Genomic DNA, 16,284 nt, shown 5'->3' with positions numbered 1-16,284 from the left:
ATATTTCAGAAGCAATTATTATATATTTTATTTATTGATGAACAAAGCAATTTACATAATGAGTGACAGTTTTAACAAATTACAGCTGATTTCTTTCTCAAGCTAAATCTTTTTAAGCACATATATTTAATTTCACACAAATTTACATTCATCATACTCAAATGATGTTTGTAAAAATATAAACATAGAAAATGTTAAATTTAGATGTGCAGTCACGAGCATATTCTTGATAAGCTTTTTTACATTTCCCACTATAATACTTCACAGGACATAATCACTCCATCTTCTCAGATAGTTACATTAAACCTTCAGTCTATTTCATTTAAGGATCCAAATTATAAGAATAATACATGAGAAATCAATTCCTAATGATTTCTATTTTTCTATATGATTTCTAGAGACCCATGTCTACTTGTGATATTTTGCCTTCAGGTACCTGTGTGATCTAAGTAGTTAATTAACAATTGTATTTTCCTGCTCAGACAGACCCTAAAAAACTATAAGTCTAAAGGACTACATATGGTATTTTCTTAAAGTAAAATTTACTTTGATGTCTTCAGTTTTTTTTGTGGCTCCTGTTGAGGGTTCTGACTGTGAACCTCATCATTCAGTAGTAAATGCATAAATGAGGGAATGATGTCAGACACAGTAAACTGTTTTTTCCTCAGTCAGTCAACTATATGAGCGTCACATTTCTACAAAAAGCTAAAGAACAAACAAACAAACAAACAAACAAAAAAACCCTGCAACCAGCATTACAATATCTGGTGGCTGAGGAAAGTAAAGTGAATGAATATTTTTTTATTCTATTGTGGTTGCACCTCCATCCGTACCTGGACCCTCTGCTTCTTCAGGATTTTATTTTATCATCTCTTTGTAATCTCTCTTGAAATATCCAGCCTAGGAAGACAAAATGTATTGTGTAAAATGATTGTATTCACGTACTAGAGTCGCACCATGAATAATGAAAAGAACTAAAAAATAATCAACGTTTAAGAAATTAAAATGATGTATTCTCTTATTTCATGAAGCTGTGTGAGTGACTGAAAAAACAGAAGTATAGACTTTCTCACCTTGTACAGGCCAACAGTGAATAAAGCAGTAACAGCCAAACCTCCAATGTATCCTCCAATTATCTCTTTAATGTAATCTGGTTCAGAATACACTTCTATCTCTGCCTCAATCTAAGAGATGAGGTGACATATTTTTATAAAATTCATCATCTTGTTTAACTTAAAGGAGAGAAAATAATGTGTAATCACCTTGTGGACAGGAGGATTATTTTTAGTCCACGCTGAAAAGTAGATGTACTGGTTTTTGTCATACTCCAGACTGGCTGTGCTGGTCAAGAGGAATTTGGCAGATTGAAATCCAATCTAAGAAAAAAAAAAATAGAATGAGATGAGCCTGAATTAGATATGCATTGCTGTTTAATTTAAGAAGAGATATATATGGAGTCAGTTGTTTTAATTCTAAAAATATTTACTAATACAACACTTAACATAAAATACACATCAACTACCTGCTCTATCCATCCTGAACTGAAGTTGGCAGAAATTTCATACATCCTACTCTCCCATATTCCCATGGATGTGTTGCACTTGAACACTCTGCACGTGGCTACAGAGCAGTCCTGTGGGGGATTTAAAGAAGGCTGAATGTAACCAAGCTGTGATTCAGAGTAAGATCATTTTATATACATGAATTTAGAATTAGGTTAAATTACAGCAGGAAAAGTGTGGAGGCATACTCACGACTACTTTATGTTTTTGTATTTCAGCAACAAATTCTTTGTTAAGTGGTTCTTCATCATTTCCTCTCTGACAGTCTGCAATCTGAAAATAATTTTAAGTGTTTTTGATTCATCCTAATGTAACACAAGCAGTTTGAAGTCAGCAGCTAAAACGTCTGACACATAAATTACCTGTAAGCTGCTCAAATCCATCCAAATATCTTTTTCACCAAGCTTCACTGGAACCCTGATCACCACAGTGAAATTAAATGCTCTGATATAGTTTGTAACCTAAAAAAAAGAAAAAATAAAGAAAATAACCACTGTTAAAATTAAGATTTTATGAATCAGCTTTAACTAATAGGTTTTATTTGGGTGAAATAATAGTAAATAAAAATGAATTAAATGGTTAATAATTGATTTATTGAAAATTATCTTGACAATTGATGTAAAGTTGATATGGAGTTTCAAAAACATAAAAAGGTTAATAAACAAATTGTAATTTAGATTTAAAAATTATTTGGAGAGGTGTTATAAAATGGAAAGTGAATGTTATAATATTTGTTTCATAAAGAGTTCATAAATTACAGACAGTATAAAAGATGTAACTTGTGTTTGGAGTGCTGCCAATTTAGTGTTATATAACCGGTTGTCACAAGCATATGAATGGATACACATGACTACGACTGTCTACAGTGGTTCAACATTAACTTGGATTAAACAGCAGCGTTCGCTCTCTGGGCTCACTGATCAGTAATGAAATCTTTATCACAAAATGTCTCTGATCAGCTTTATTTATTACAACAATTGCAGAAATTACATCATAACTAATGTTTAGTAAACTACATTGCTTTCATTGCTTGTTAGTATTAAATTTTACTAAAGGTTAGCCTCTTAATAATGAGAGTTGAACCATATAACCAAAAAGACAAAACCAAACATTAGTCCTGACACACTGACACAGTGCAATGAACTTTAAAAAAATATTGATATTAAATGAAGTCATGTTTTTACCTTGATTATTTGTTGGACTGCTTCCTGTGAATTATTCATTCCAGGGGTCAAATTGTGGCTGCTGAAGGAGCTTTACATGATAATAAAATAATAATCAATAAAAAATGTTTTGATAGAATTTAAAAGTTAAAATTACTTTCCAAATAATTCATGTTATATCAAGTAAAACAGCTCATGCCTTTCAAATGTGATAAAAATGCTGTATTTCACATCAATCGATTTCTGTTTGTAGAGTTCACTTGTAGGTGCATGCTCCTGATTTCCACTGAAAGAGAGAAGAAAAAAAAGGTTCTGTATCTGTGGGGCCGTTTTATAAATTATCTGTATCTGTACCAAAGGAAGAGTACCTGGTGACATTTGCAGTGACAAAGATCTTCCTCTCAAGTTGACTGTTGGTGTCAATCCCATAGGAGACAATGAAGGAAGCCTTAATTGAATGAGGGAGATAAGTGACTTCTCTTTGTCTTTAAATTGTGCAAAAATCAGAAAAAAAGAAACAAAGCAAAGAAAGATGGTCTGTACAAATACAAATAAAAAACAAACCTCTGTTTTGCTCTTGAAAATTGGCTTGTCAATAGTGCAGTCTGTCCTTCCTTGTGAAAAACTGTCTTCACTGTCCACGGAGTTGCACTCAATTCTTCCCTTTATTAGAAACAAAATGATTCCTGGATGCTTTGGAAGAGCAGCAGATCAGTGATGAACTGATACAGACTTGATCCTGATGCCTTACCTGCTGACTCGTGAACTTTCTGTAGGAGAGTCCAGCTGGGTACGTGAGAATAACACGACTGTTGTAGGAGTTTTCTCCTCTGTTCTCCACTGTGACTGTGACATCCAAAAGCTCATCAATGCCCACTTTAACCTCTGAGGATCTGTAGAGTATGAAGCTGGATGAGAATAAAGGGAAAACAAAACAAGACTACAGCCATACTAATGTCACAGTATACCAAATATAATGTACTTTGAGCTTTAATAAATCATGCAAATTTTCAGCTCACAGTACAGTAAAAATGGCTGTTCTAAGATAATGATGCTAAATGAGAAAATATTTTTACCATCCCTTTTCAATCAGTTAACAATCTAATATTTTCTGGTTAGCACAAAACACAAATAAAAACTGAGTGTCACCAGTTTCCAAAATATTAATGATGGTTGTATAAGGACAAGTTAAATGACAAGTAAATAATAACACATTTGAAAAAAACGAGACACACAAGCAAAGCTTAAGTTTTGTAACTGTTCCTCACCTGGTGAAGTTGAAATCCACTTTCAGGTTATCAACACATTTGATGTCAGTGCCACAGTTGATCTCAAACCCTAACTGTGGAAGAGAGCATGATGGAAAAGTACACATTACACATTATTTAAAGACTAACTAAGTGGTTTTATGGTGATCCAATGTGCTACCACTTGTAGGTCTACAGGCAATAAAATCAACAAAATAAAACTTTACAAAGACAGAAAATAGAAGTTAATACATACACACAAAACACACAGTTATTAACTGCAACCCTGCACAAATTAAAAGGACTTTGAGTCTGCTTAGAATGTAAACACAGAGCCATAGTAACAGAAATCCCTGCCTTTAGCACACGTCTAATCTAATTGTGGGAACAGTTCAAAAAGCCGCACTTGATCTGATGTGAGGTTTTTTTGAGAGACTGAGAAAGCAGTTGTTCTGGAGGATTAAAAAAAACCAAGAGTTTTATGAACCAAAAGAAGGATTTTAATTTTAATTTTAATTTATAAAGAATGAGAGCATGATGGTAAAGTGTAAAATACATCATGGACAGAAAGAACTGCATTATGCTGCTAACACAACTTGAGCTCTTTGCAATCACCTGCACAGACAACATGCTGATACAAGTACTCAGAGTGATGTTAGCTGAGTGAATGTCGACCTCAGGCCAGCAGCAAGACCCTGAAGTTCAACATGTAACAAACTGATAAGGTGTCAGGCTGTATCCCCTGCTTCTACCTGTTCATGTTTCTAAAGTAGAATCACCGTGGCGATCGCTTGAAAGTCTCTTTTTGCAGGGTTTCATATTTGCTTTTTGCTGTCAGCTTTGTATTCATACATAAATACTAAGAGGAAGGTCATATGTGTGACTTAAAAACAATTTTTTTTTTCTATTTGATATTTATTTCTGAACAGGCAGAAGGTCTTCATGGGCTCAGCATTAAACATGCTGTCACTGCACTAATGGTGACTCATTTACTTCAAGTACTTGCGCAGAAGTTGCTCAAAGAAGTATCAGTCAGTTGCATGCCTACAATAAAATTGATTCAGTAAAGTTAAGGGCAAACCTAAAAGTTTCTCATAACTTCATAAAGACTAGCCTCAGTTGGTCAGCTAATAGGGTTTTTAAAAGTTTACTTACAGGATGAGTGGTTGTTGTTTGGGCCTGCGGGGCAAGACTTGGACTGAGGTTTGTGTTTGAGGGCAAACCATTAAAAATGAATTTGAGCTCATTGGAAAGTTGGTTGAGAGCATCTTCGGGGCAAGCCTGCAAGAAGAGGTTTAGATTCAATGTTGGAGGAGTCTTAAAAGTAAAATTAATTAAACAAAATCTTAAGTTTGATGACTTTGAAGGATTTTAAGATTGCTATTAGATCTTACCTCAATGAGGAATTTTACAGTTGAACATTTTTTTATTCCTAAGTCAACAGTAACTGATCCAGACTGCTCTCGTTGTTTCCCACTGATGTACGCTCGATTGTTTGGAGGCTTGCGAGTGGCATCCAGTGTTATAGTGTAATCAATCATTGCTCGAGCTAAAATAGAGAAATAGAATTTGATTTTAATGTTGCAAGTTTAAATACATTAAAAATAAAACGATGTGCAGTAATTGAGAAAAAGAGAGAAGGATGATTAACCTGTGTCGACTGTAGACACTCTGGTCATAGTAAAGCAAATTTGAGCTGTGTTCTCCAATGGTTTTGAGCAGTCTACATTCTGTGTAGGGATTTTGTTTGGGCTAAACGATACCTCAGCTCTCACCATTACTATGGGTCTTGATCTGAAAAGTAAAAAAAAAAAACACGTGTGAAGGACATGGCAGATGGCTGCCCCTGCCTGAGCCTTGTTCAGACAGAGGTTTCTTCCTGTTAAAGGGGAGGATTTACGTTTTGAAAGAGAACTTTTGATTTTATCTAATTGTCTGGGTTAAGCTATGTGAAAGGGAAAATATGGACCTGAGAAATAATATCTAAACTGAAAAGGCAGCTTTAATGCTGAATACTTTCAAAACAAAAGCAAAAAAAAAAAAAAAAAAAGCAAGGGATTCAAAACCAGAAATCATAGGATTCATTTAGAGGGAAGATGCAACCAGGAACAGAGGGAGACTCAGACAGTATAAAACATCAGATAATGATGGAGATAGGAAACAATGAAACAAAACACAACTGAAAATAATAGACCAATAAGTAAGTAGAGAGGTAAGAGAGGTAAGTATGAGTATAAAGGGAAACACTGGGGCGCACTAGAAAGTCAGAAACTAAAAACTTAATAAAAATTGAAGAAGGTCTAAATCATACCCCAAACCCAAAAGACAGAAATGCTGTAAATTATTGTTAATGATTTGTGTAATAATTTAACATAAATCATTAAAGCTTTTAATAAAATATATTTGTGCCATATTTATAATAATGAACTTTAGAATGTACCTAAATATTTGACCATTACCTGGACTTACCTCAGTAAGGCAACTGTGCCCTTTGTACCCACCGCTAAGTCGGGCAGTCCATCACCACTATGATCAAAAGATGACTGACTGATTGTCAGGCCAAAGAACTTCAGTCCTGATTGGACCTCAGAGCCAGTAATTCTCTGAAATATTTTAATTAACCAGATTTCGTAAAATATTGACTTTACTTGATAATTGAGGTTAGTCATCATTGTGAGTTCTCTGATGTTGAGTACCTGTGAGTAAGTAGGACTGATTTTTCCTCCTCCTTCACCATTAAATATGTAGATGCTGCCTTCACCATTATTCTCCAAAGGTGCTCCAACTGCCAAATCCCTGAATCCATCTGAGTTTAGATCAGGCAGTACAGCAAGAGAAGAGCCGAACCTTCCTTTGACAGCTGCATGTCCTCTTAGTACTAATGGATCATCAAAATTACACTCCACAAACTGAAAGGAGGAGAGTGAATATTTTATGAACATTAAGAAAGTTGACAAATAAACCGATTAATTTAACTGCAGTAAGTAAACCTGTGATTTACCAAACCAGTTAATCTGCAAACATAAACTCTTCCCTCTCTATCAGGCTCCATGTACATTGGGGCAGATATGAAGATTAGATCAGTGATGTCATCATTATTTATGTCCATGGTACACACCTCTGCCCCGAAATATTCACCAGTCTGATACTGTGTAAGGAAGATATCATTATTTTTGTATCTGAGATAATAATTTCTATGGAAATTATAATTTAATTCATATCTGTCTTAATACAAATGCATACCTGTGATGAAACGGGCTCAATCTTTTGGTTTTTCAAGTTTTCTCTGTTAACAGCGACCACAGCTCCTCTGTGTTTATATCTTGGAGCACCAACAACTGTCAGAGAGCCACGCTGGGTTTTAGCAATCGCCATGGAGTAACCTAGAATTTTGGTTGTAAAAAGGAGAAGACAGATTAAGATTCCTGATTCCTCCTTTTAAATTATGTCTGTTTTGCAAACTATTCTCACCAAGATAACTGTCAGGCTCCAAAGACACATCCTCATATGTTTTCAGCTTCTGGCCTCCTGTTGTGTATTGCACGTAGCCTCCCCTCCACTGGTTTGCACCAACAATAGACATCTGAATTCCCTACAGTGCAGACAGGAAATACATTTTATATACAATTTATTGTACATTTAAAATCTGGACTGTGTTTTAACCTGTATTTGCCATTAGAACTTAAAAACTGCCACAAAGGCACATGTGAATCTCTCTTTCTATGACTAGACTGTCTGGTGAGTTTCAGGTAGTTTTAATTACCTCAGGCACATAAACTGCACTGAATCCCTCTTGAGACATTTCCATTTTCAGTGACTCTCCACTGCTTTGAGATCCTGTAACAGAAAAATAAATGAGAAGGTAAAAGAGAGACACGATGAGTCAAATTCAATTTGAAGGTTCATTTTTTTATTATGCTTCATGTAATTATTTAAAAAAAATAACAGTTTATTTTAAAACTACTGAACATTTATTGCTCATTTCACAAAATGTAAAGTTACATTTGATTTTACATGTGACTTTACTGAATACAGTACAATAAAGTTAATACAATGTACTAATATTAGTTGCTTCTTATTGTAGCATTTTACACAACAAATGAAAGTTTACTGCTTCAGTTCCAGAAGGACACAGATCCTCATAATGAATGTGAAAAAAAAAAAACCTTGTGAATAAGTGAGTGGCTGAAAGTAGCATTTATTACAGTGCAATTATTTTAATTTTTGAAACATTTACAGGAATTTTAACAAAGTTGTAACATTAAATGTTTGTACCTTCGATTGAGAAAATTTTGTCCTGCAGATTCTGTCTTATTACTTCAAGTGCGTTGAAGTTTGCCACTTGAAAGACGTGTTTGTCTGAGGGAGACGATGCAATGGTGTCCAGTTCTCTTTTGGCATCAGGGTTAGTAAATGCATTCCCCACCTACGATTGTTGACAAACATGTTTGAGTCCTCATACTATGCAAAATTATTTGCTCACTTTATTAAAATACATTCGTTAAACTTCACTTGATTTATAATAAAATTTACAAACATGTTTTAAACTCTCTAACACTGAATAAAACCTAAATCAATGATAACATTTATCTCATGCTATAAAATAGTTTTTACACATAGTTTTTCCTCTACTAGCTGTATTTGTATTACACACATATCTTATGTTTCCATCAGTAATTCAGCTTTTTCATTTAAGAGACTTCATTTAAAGTTTACATGGTCAGTGAGTTTGGCTTTGATTTAAATAAATGCACTATATGTACATTATATGGTGTATATACAAATGTGTGGCCAGCATGTAGCCAAAACTCTTAATCTTTGAATTCAGGTGTTTTCAGTCATATCACTACAGGCATAAAAAACTTCAATCACTTAGCCATGTAGTCTGAATTTACAAATATTTGTGAATGAGTGAGTCATTCTAAAGTGCTCACTGAATTTAAGTGTAGTACTGTAATATGATCCCACTGCTGCAACATGTCACTAAATTTTATTTGGTCCGCCTGTACATTCCATGATTGACTCTAAGTGGTATTATTCCAAAGAAACATTTAGACAAAAACTGTGCGATGGGAATTTCATAACATTGGTTTCTATGGCCAAGCAACTTCAGGAGCTGTAGTGAGTGAGTGATTCAGGACTTTTCTCCCTATAGTGCAGCATAATGTGACTGTAGTGTGACAACTGAATAAAACTCAACATACTGCAGGTTTAAATAATGGAAGTACTTACCCCAATAGCAAATCGAACAATGTTTTTACTCTCTGCTAGCTGTGCTGCACCTCTCAGATCATTCCGATCATGAGATTGTCCATCAATAATTACTATCAAGACCTTCTTCACATTTGGTCTGGAACCTCTTTGTGGTGTGAAAACATTGTTCCTGTCAAATTTTTTTTTTAAAAATCTCATTACAAAATATTGTTTTACACTTGATCTTGTAAATTATATACAATCAGGTAAACCACATTATTTTTATTTCTGCATATCATTCTCTTGGGCAATTTTTTAGACTTTTGTACAAATCAACGTTATACAAGTTTGTTTGTTTGTTTGGTTGGTTGTTTTTTTTGTTTTTGTTTTTTCAAATTAAACTGAGCAAATATTTGAATTTAGCCTTAGTTGGGGCCATATCATCTTCTCTGTAGAAGATGAAGCACAAGTTTGTGTACAGTGTGTCTTTTAAAAGGCGTCCCTCAGTCATAAAGTCCACACAGTACTTAATGTGATCAGATTCATGGAAAAAAAATCAACTGGACAATAATGTAACTGCAGTTCTTCACTATTATAACTGAATTATTTACACAACATGTCTGATGGCCCCGGCTGTGTAAGTGGCTCTCCCCTGTTGACTGATTCTATTGATGTCAGTCTCCACTGATCCAGATGAGGAAAATGTCTTAAAGTAAAAGTGAACCTCAGGTGAAGTAGAGAACTGGGAAACAGAAAACTGAAAAAAAGAGAAAAAATACTTAATAGAAATAAAAATGTAGCTATTTTATGTCTTTGCTATGATTTTACTGACAAAGGGACAACAGTTGCTCACCTGTGTGTCACTTGATAGAAAGGATTCGATTAGATCTTTCACAAATTTCTTCATTGTTTGAAAATCAGTATAATCCACACTGCCTGAACCATCCAACAGAAAGGCAATGTCTGCTTGTGTTCTACACTCTGTCAAAGAGATGGATTCAAAAGTATATTTTTTTAAACTCATATCATGCAAGCAAAAGGATTTTGTACCTTGGTAAAGGGTACAAAATTTAAACATAGTCCCTTTAAAGTGTCCCCTCAGAACATTTTAGAAGGCATCACTAAATGTAATCAGGCACCAGGAGTAATGATTAATGAGTAATGTGTGTGTGTGTGTGTGTGTGTGTGTGTGTGTGTGTGTGTGTGTGTGTGTAAGAGAAAGAGAGACAGAGACAGAGACAGAGAGGCAAGGACCATTTACTGTTACCTGGAGAAGAAGAAGGTATGGGTGGTCTGATCCTTTTCAAACGGTCCATCTGAAAGCACACACCGTTGTACATGGTGATGCTTCTGCAGTCCTTCGGAATGGTTGGACCACACACCTGAGACGAGACAAAGCCAAGATGCCATAATACAGCAGGTTGAGTATTTTTTGTCACTTAAACAATTATTAATTCTATATAAAATCAAACAAATCGGGGGGGGGGAATCCTACACAACTCTTTAAAATCTGCTGATTTTTAGAGAGACAGAGAGCTAGATAGATATAGCGATAGCTATAGAGAGATACAATCACTGGTAATGTCTGCAGTTAAGTAACTCACCACAGTGTTTTGTGCTGTTGGATCATTTTTCATTGTCAAACCAAGCGACATGTTGACTGCAAACTCTGGTACTGTATTGAAAGCATTAGAAATGTGTTAAAACACTCCTAAAATACACTTTGCGGAAGGACGAAAACCATATTCAAATTGAGAACTACAAAGTGCCACAATTCATGATTTGGCATGATAAATATAAGAAGTGGTATCGTCTAGACTGGAAACTGAGATAAACAATAGTTTTTTGTCTGGTATATTTTTAAAATGAAGGAATGCAAAACAAAACTCAGTTTTACTTTTCTTTGTCACTATTGTCAAATTTAAGAATTTTTTTCTTGTTTGTATTATTAGTTGAAAAGTTTATTTCATTTTCATGGCTGAACGTTATACTAAGATATCTAATATGGAAATCTACTGTAACTGTGATTTGATTTAAACAAATGTATGCGACAGGCTCTATGGATATCTATTTTTATGGCAAAATACTATCCGAGTTTTAGCACATTTAGAAATGAATGGTTACCTACCTTGAAGTGGTATATTTTGGCAGTTTTGGGAAGAGGTTTTGCAGCTGTATATATTCCCCCTTTGATTTTGTGAATGCTGTTCCAGTGGAGCACTGACAAGCAAACTAACAAAATAAATCCAGTCAATCATGTAAGTCTAGAAAGCAAACTCTAATTAAATAAACTACATATGTCCATATAGCATAACAGAGATGGTAAATAAATAAAAAAGAAAAGAAATAACAGTAATCTTAAACATGCAGCTGTAAACCGACTTTCAACATAACTATGCATGTCCTGACTTACTCTGATTGTCTTTGCACCACCTGGTAGCCAAAACCAGCAGCAGAGCTCCTCAAGGTCTTCCAAGCCACAGGATCAATATTGAAACAAATTGCAGCATTTAACACTGAGAATTAAAGAATTAAGAAGGACATCAGTAATTTTATTTAAAGCCACTGTAAAGGATGATAATGTGGTTATAGGCCTCTAATTATCATCCCACATAGGAAACTGTAAATAGTATATGAGTATACATGTATAGTGTATCTGACATACGTCACACACACAGTTTCGATCAAAACACTCTGCTTAGTTTCACTTTCTGTCTGCACGCTTCCTATTCTCTGCAAAAGCATGCAGTTTCCTGTTAGTACTTTTGACTTTCTACTCAAAGTTGGCCCTTTTTAGACTGGAAGCAAACTATATTAAAAACAAGTAACAATAAGCACTAAATAAGCACTAACAATATATTAATTTCGTGACATTGCGTTCATTTGTATCTATTTTTATAACCATAAGTTTATTTTGTTACCACTAGAGAGCGCCAAAGCCAGACATTTTAAAGTTCTGAACACTGTGGCTCAGAACAAATTTCCCCATAAAAATTCAAATTTAAATTTCCCTGCAGTTAAATATTTTCTGACATAATCATTCTATAGTGAAAATCTACAACCACACATAACAAAGTCTTTGTTGAAAACAAAACGCCACCTAAACTGCCCTGTTGTTTATATTTGTTACAAAAGCAAAGCCTTAAGGCCTTAATCCTTTTATTGGGCATGATAAGAACAGTCAGTATGACATCATATAGCACTGTTGCTTGTTAAACAATGACAGCTTCATGATGTCTTAGCTTCCAGAAATATAAAGTTATCTAATACTCTTCCTCATCAGCATGACACACGCAACTTTTCAAAGGAATAAAGAAAAACGTTGTGATATACACTACCAGTCAAAAGTTTGGACACACCTTCTCATTCAGTGGTTTGTCTTTATTTTTTGGTGCTTTCTACACTGTATATACATACTGAAGACATCGAATACAGTAAGTAAGGCATGTGGAATTATGTAGCAAAGAAAAAAATATATAACTCTAAATATGTCTTATATTTTAGATTCCTGAAAGCAGCTTTGCTTTGTTGACAGCGCTGCAAACCCTTGTCCTTCCCTTAATGAGCTCATGATGTAGTCACCTGAAATGGTTTTCACTTCACAGCTGTGCCTTGTCAGGGTTCATTTGTGGAATTTCTTGCATGCTTAATGGGGTTGGGACCATCAGTTGTGTTGTGCAAAAGTCAGGTTAGCACAGAGCTGACAGTTCTATCTGAGAATTGTTAAAATTCATATTATGGCAAGAACCAAACAGCTAAGTAAAGAGAAACGGCAGTCCATCATTACTTTAAGAACTGAAGGTCAGACAGTCTGGAAAATTGCTAAAACTTTGAAGGTGTCCCCAAGTGCAGTCACAAAAACCAAACTGGCTCACATGAGGACCGCCCCAGGAAAGGAAGACCAAGAGTCACCTCTGCTGCTGAGGATACATTCATCCAAATCACCAGCCTCAGAAATTACAAGTTAACAGCACCTCAGATTTTAATCTGCCCAGATAAATGCCACACAGAGTTCCAGTAACAGACACATCTCTACATCAACTGTTCAGAGGAGACTGTGTGAATCAGGCTTTTATGGTCAAATATCTGCTAAGAAACCACAACTAAGGAAAAGCAACAAGCAGAAGAGATTTGTTTGAGCCAACAAACACAAGGAATGAACATAGTGGAAATCTGTGCTTTGGTCTGAGTCCATATTTGAGATCTTTGGTTTCATCTGCTGTGTCTTTGTGCAACACAGAAAAGGTGAACGGATGGTCTCTACATGCATGGTTCTCACCATGAAGTGTGGAGGAGAAGGTTTGATGGTATGGGGATGTTTTGCTGGTGATATTGTTGGCCATTTATTCGAAATTGAAGGCACACTGAATTAGTATGGCTACCAAAGCATCCTGCAGCGACATGCCATCCCATTCAGTTTGCATTTAGTTGGACCATCATTTGTTTGTAAACAGGACAATGACTCCAAACACACCTCCAGCTATGTAAAGGCTATTTGACCAAGAAAGAGAGTGATGGAGTGCTGCGCCCGATAGCCTGGCCTCCACAGTAACCTAACTTAAAACCAGTCGAGATGGTTTGGGATGAGATGGACCGCAGAGCGAACGCAAAAGAGCCAACAAGTGCTCAGCATCTCTGGGAACTCCTTCAAGACTGTTGGAAAACCATTTCAGGTGACGACCTCATGAAGCTCATCAAGAGAATGCCAAGAGTGTGCAAAGCAGTAATCAAAGCAAAGTATGGTTGTTTTGAAAAATGTAAACTATAAAACATGTTTTAATTATTTCACACGTTTTTGTCGACCACATAATTCCATGTGTTCATTCATATTTTTGATGCCTTCAGTGAGAATATACAATATAAATAGTCATCAATATAAAGAAAAACCATTAAACGAGAAGGTGTGTCCACACTTTTGACTCACAGTGTATTTCCCTCAGCCTTTGTTCTTTTTTCTTTTGTTTAAATTAACGCTTCTTCTCAATTTTTACACAGACATGAATTTATATTCTGTCATAAAATATAAAATAATAGCCAACAGTAGCAAAGGTCGATGCAGTGACAGATTAACTTGAATCAAAGTATGATGTGACATTTATGTGAAAAGCTTCCAATTCTTAGTAGCACTGAACAAAACAAACAGATATGTATAATGAACACATGAAATCATCAAAATCATTTTGGATTTTATGTCGTTGGATTTTTGTGTTTGTTTTACTTTCAGTTACTTTCAGTTTGACTATTTAGGAAATACTTTTTTTTACTCAGTACACTTCAACAATAGTAAAACAAAAAACTTTAGTAATGAAGCTATTTTTACAAGCAAACTAAGCTGATTGTAGAGTTCAGCAGGTAGTTTGATTCAGAGATAATGAAATGTAAATAAAGAAATGACCATTGCAAATGTAAATCTAAATGATATGGTTTCACTTCTAATATGTAGTACCTGCTGGTTTTTAATACCACAAGAAATATATATAGCGTTTTTAGTGAAAAATGTCACTGTGCTTTATTTAGTAGAAACACTAAAGTCATATTTTCACCGTTTGCAAAAACTTATAATTAGAGAACAAAAGGCAAATTCAGAATGCACAAAGTTGTCTTACCTGACAAGAATAGTGTAGCACTAATTATGCAGTTCATTGTGTCAAGTTCAGTATTACTTCTGTTGATAGTGTCAGAGAAGGAGATGAAACCAAAAAGCAGAAATCCTAAGACTGTTGCTCAAAGGTAAGAGGTTCATTTAGAGGAACTCTTAAGTAGGAGGAGCTACAATACTGACAGCACTGTCTGTTTGATGCTACACAAACACATTAGATAGTTTATTAGTTTAAGGGCAACAAGATAAAATCTGTGTAATCATGAATAATATTATTTTTAAAAAGAAATAGAAAAATAACCCATCCTATCTCACATATGTTATTCTTTGCTGGTGTGAAGCTAAATTATTTGGTAAAAAGTTTGTTTTATTCAAATTAAAATTGTTTTTGTTTACAGTTTAAATTGCAAATACAAAAAAAATGTTTATTGAGATTACAGTGTCAGCTTCTTTTCATAGTATTGTAATGAAAATGTAAAAAACATTTAAACCAAGTGTCTGTTCGACTCACCACAGCATGGTTTGAAAACCCTTCTTGAAAAAAAAATCTAAAAATAAAAAGTCAATTTCATCTGACTTCCTCTGAACCGTTTCATACTATCTGTGACAAAATTTGCTAATGTGCCACTTTTGTAAGAGGCATGAGCTGGTCTCCAGGCTCAGATTAAATATATACCTACATCTTGTTGATGTGCCCCATAACCAAAAGCGTAGCAATTTTATTTACAATTTTATGTTCAGCATTACTTTGAGTATATAAAAATAATTAATTTCTAAACCTCACCTAACTGGTAGAGGACTAACCAGCTGACTCTGGTTGTATGCTGAGTTGATCAGATTACACTCTACATGAAGTCATCCTCATTTACGCCAACTTCCCACCAGTGTTAACATATATTTTTGTCCCCACAAAATAACACCTGATGCGCTGAGAATATCCAAGGTGCAAAATTTCACATCTTTTTAAATGTGTTTTCTTTCATTAGCTATTTGAATGAGAGAAACTGAAACTGATGCCGTGTGCACTAAAGCCTGACTCTGTGAATGTGCAACCTTTGCTAAGCCTGGTGGTTAACAGAGACTGACTGATACAAGATGGTCTCCTGTTCACACTGTATACAGTGGGCATGTAGTGACTTTAATGACAGACATTATCAGGCTGTGGAAGGAATACTTCGAGTACCTCCTTAAACCCACTCACACACCTCCCATACAGGAAGTGAACACAATGACCAATCACTGAGGGCGAGGTCAGTGAGGTATGTCTTGGTGTGGTGGATGACATTTGCCCTGAGTTTCTCAAGGTTCTAGATGTTGTGGGGTTGTCTTGGCTAACACCCCTCTACACCAGCAGACCAGAGGATGTGGGCTCCCTCTGTGACACAAACCTTGGGTCTATGAGATATAGTGTGGTTATCCTCCTGGTCCAATGGACCAGCTCTTTATCCTTTCAGGACAAAGAGCTGTGCATGGGATTCTGCCAGGTGCTACTGGATTTGCAGCCTCAGGGTCACCTCTCT

General features: G+C 35.2%; 1 protein-coding gene across 1 annotated transcript; it reads right to left on the bottom strand.

The window, feature by feature from the left end:
• Window positions 1-3: 3 nt before the first annotated feature.
• Window positions 4-14,861, bottom strand: LOC100706709 (integrin alpha-M). Its single transcript, XM_019362683.1, has 30 exons — window positions 14,772-14,861; window positions 11,579-11,681; window positions 11,294-11,397; window positions 10,770-10,840; window positions 10,433-10,547; window positions 10,019-10,146; window positions 9,777-9,922; window positions 9,205-9,355; window positions 8,248-8,398; window positions 7,736-7,809; window positions 7,444-7,564; window positions 7,216-7,355; window positions 6,974-7,120; window positions 6,669-6,881; window positions 6,442-6,575; window positions 5,624-5,766; window positions 5,367-5,521; window positions 5,128-5,253; window positions 3,994-4,067; window positions 3,477-3,618; window positions 3,290-3,388; window positions 3,094-3,173; window positions 2,925-3,011; window positions 2,747-2,816; window positions 1,925-2,023; window positions 1,755-1,835; window positions 1,523-1,633; window positions 1,263-1,376; window positions 1,074-1,184; window positions 4-900 (listed from the first exon to the last, which is right to left on the bottom strand). The coding sequence occupies exons 1-30, from the start codon at window positions 14,806-14,808 to the stop codon at window positions 859-861; spliced, it is 3,369 nt and encodes a 1,122-aa protein (XP_019218228.1). The 5' UTR covers window positions 14,809-14,861; the 3' UTR covers window positions 4-858.
• Between the last annotated feature and the right edge of the window lie 1,423 nt (window positions 14,862-16,284).

This window comes from Oreochromis niloticus, linkage group LG8 (assembly GCF_001858045.2).
Source record: "Oreochromis niloticus isolate F11D_XX linkage group LG8, O_niloticus_UMD_NMBU, whole genome shotgun sequence".
Taxonomy (NCBI): Eukaryota; Metazoa; Chordata; class Actinopteri; order Cichliformes; family Cichlidae; genus Oreochromis; species Oreochromis niloticus.
This window is presented reverse-complemented; position numbering and strand designations above follow the sequence as displayed.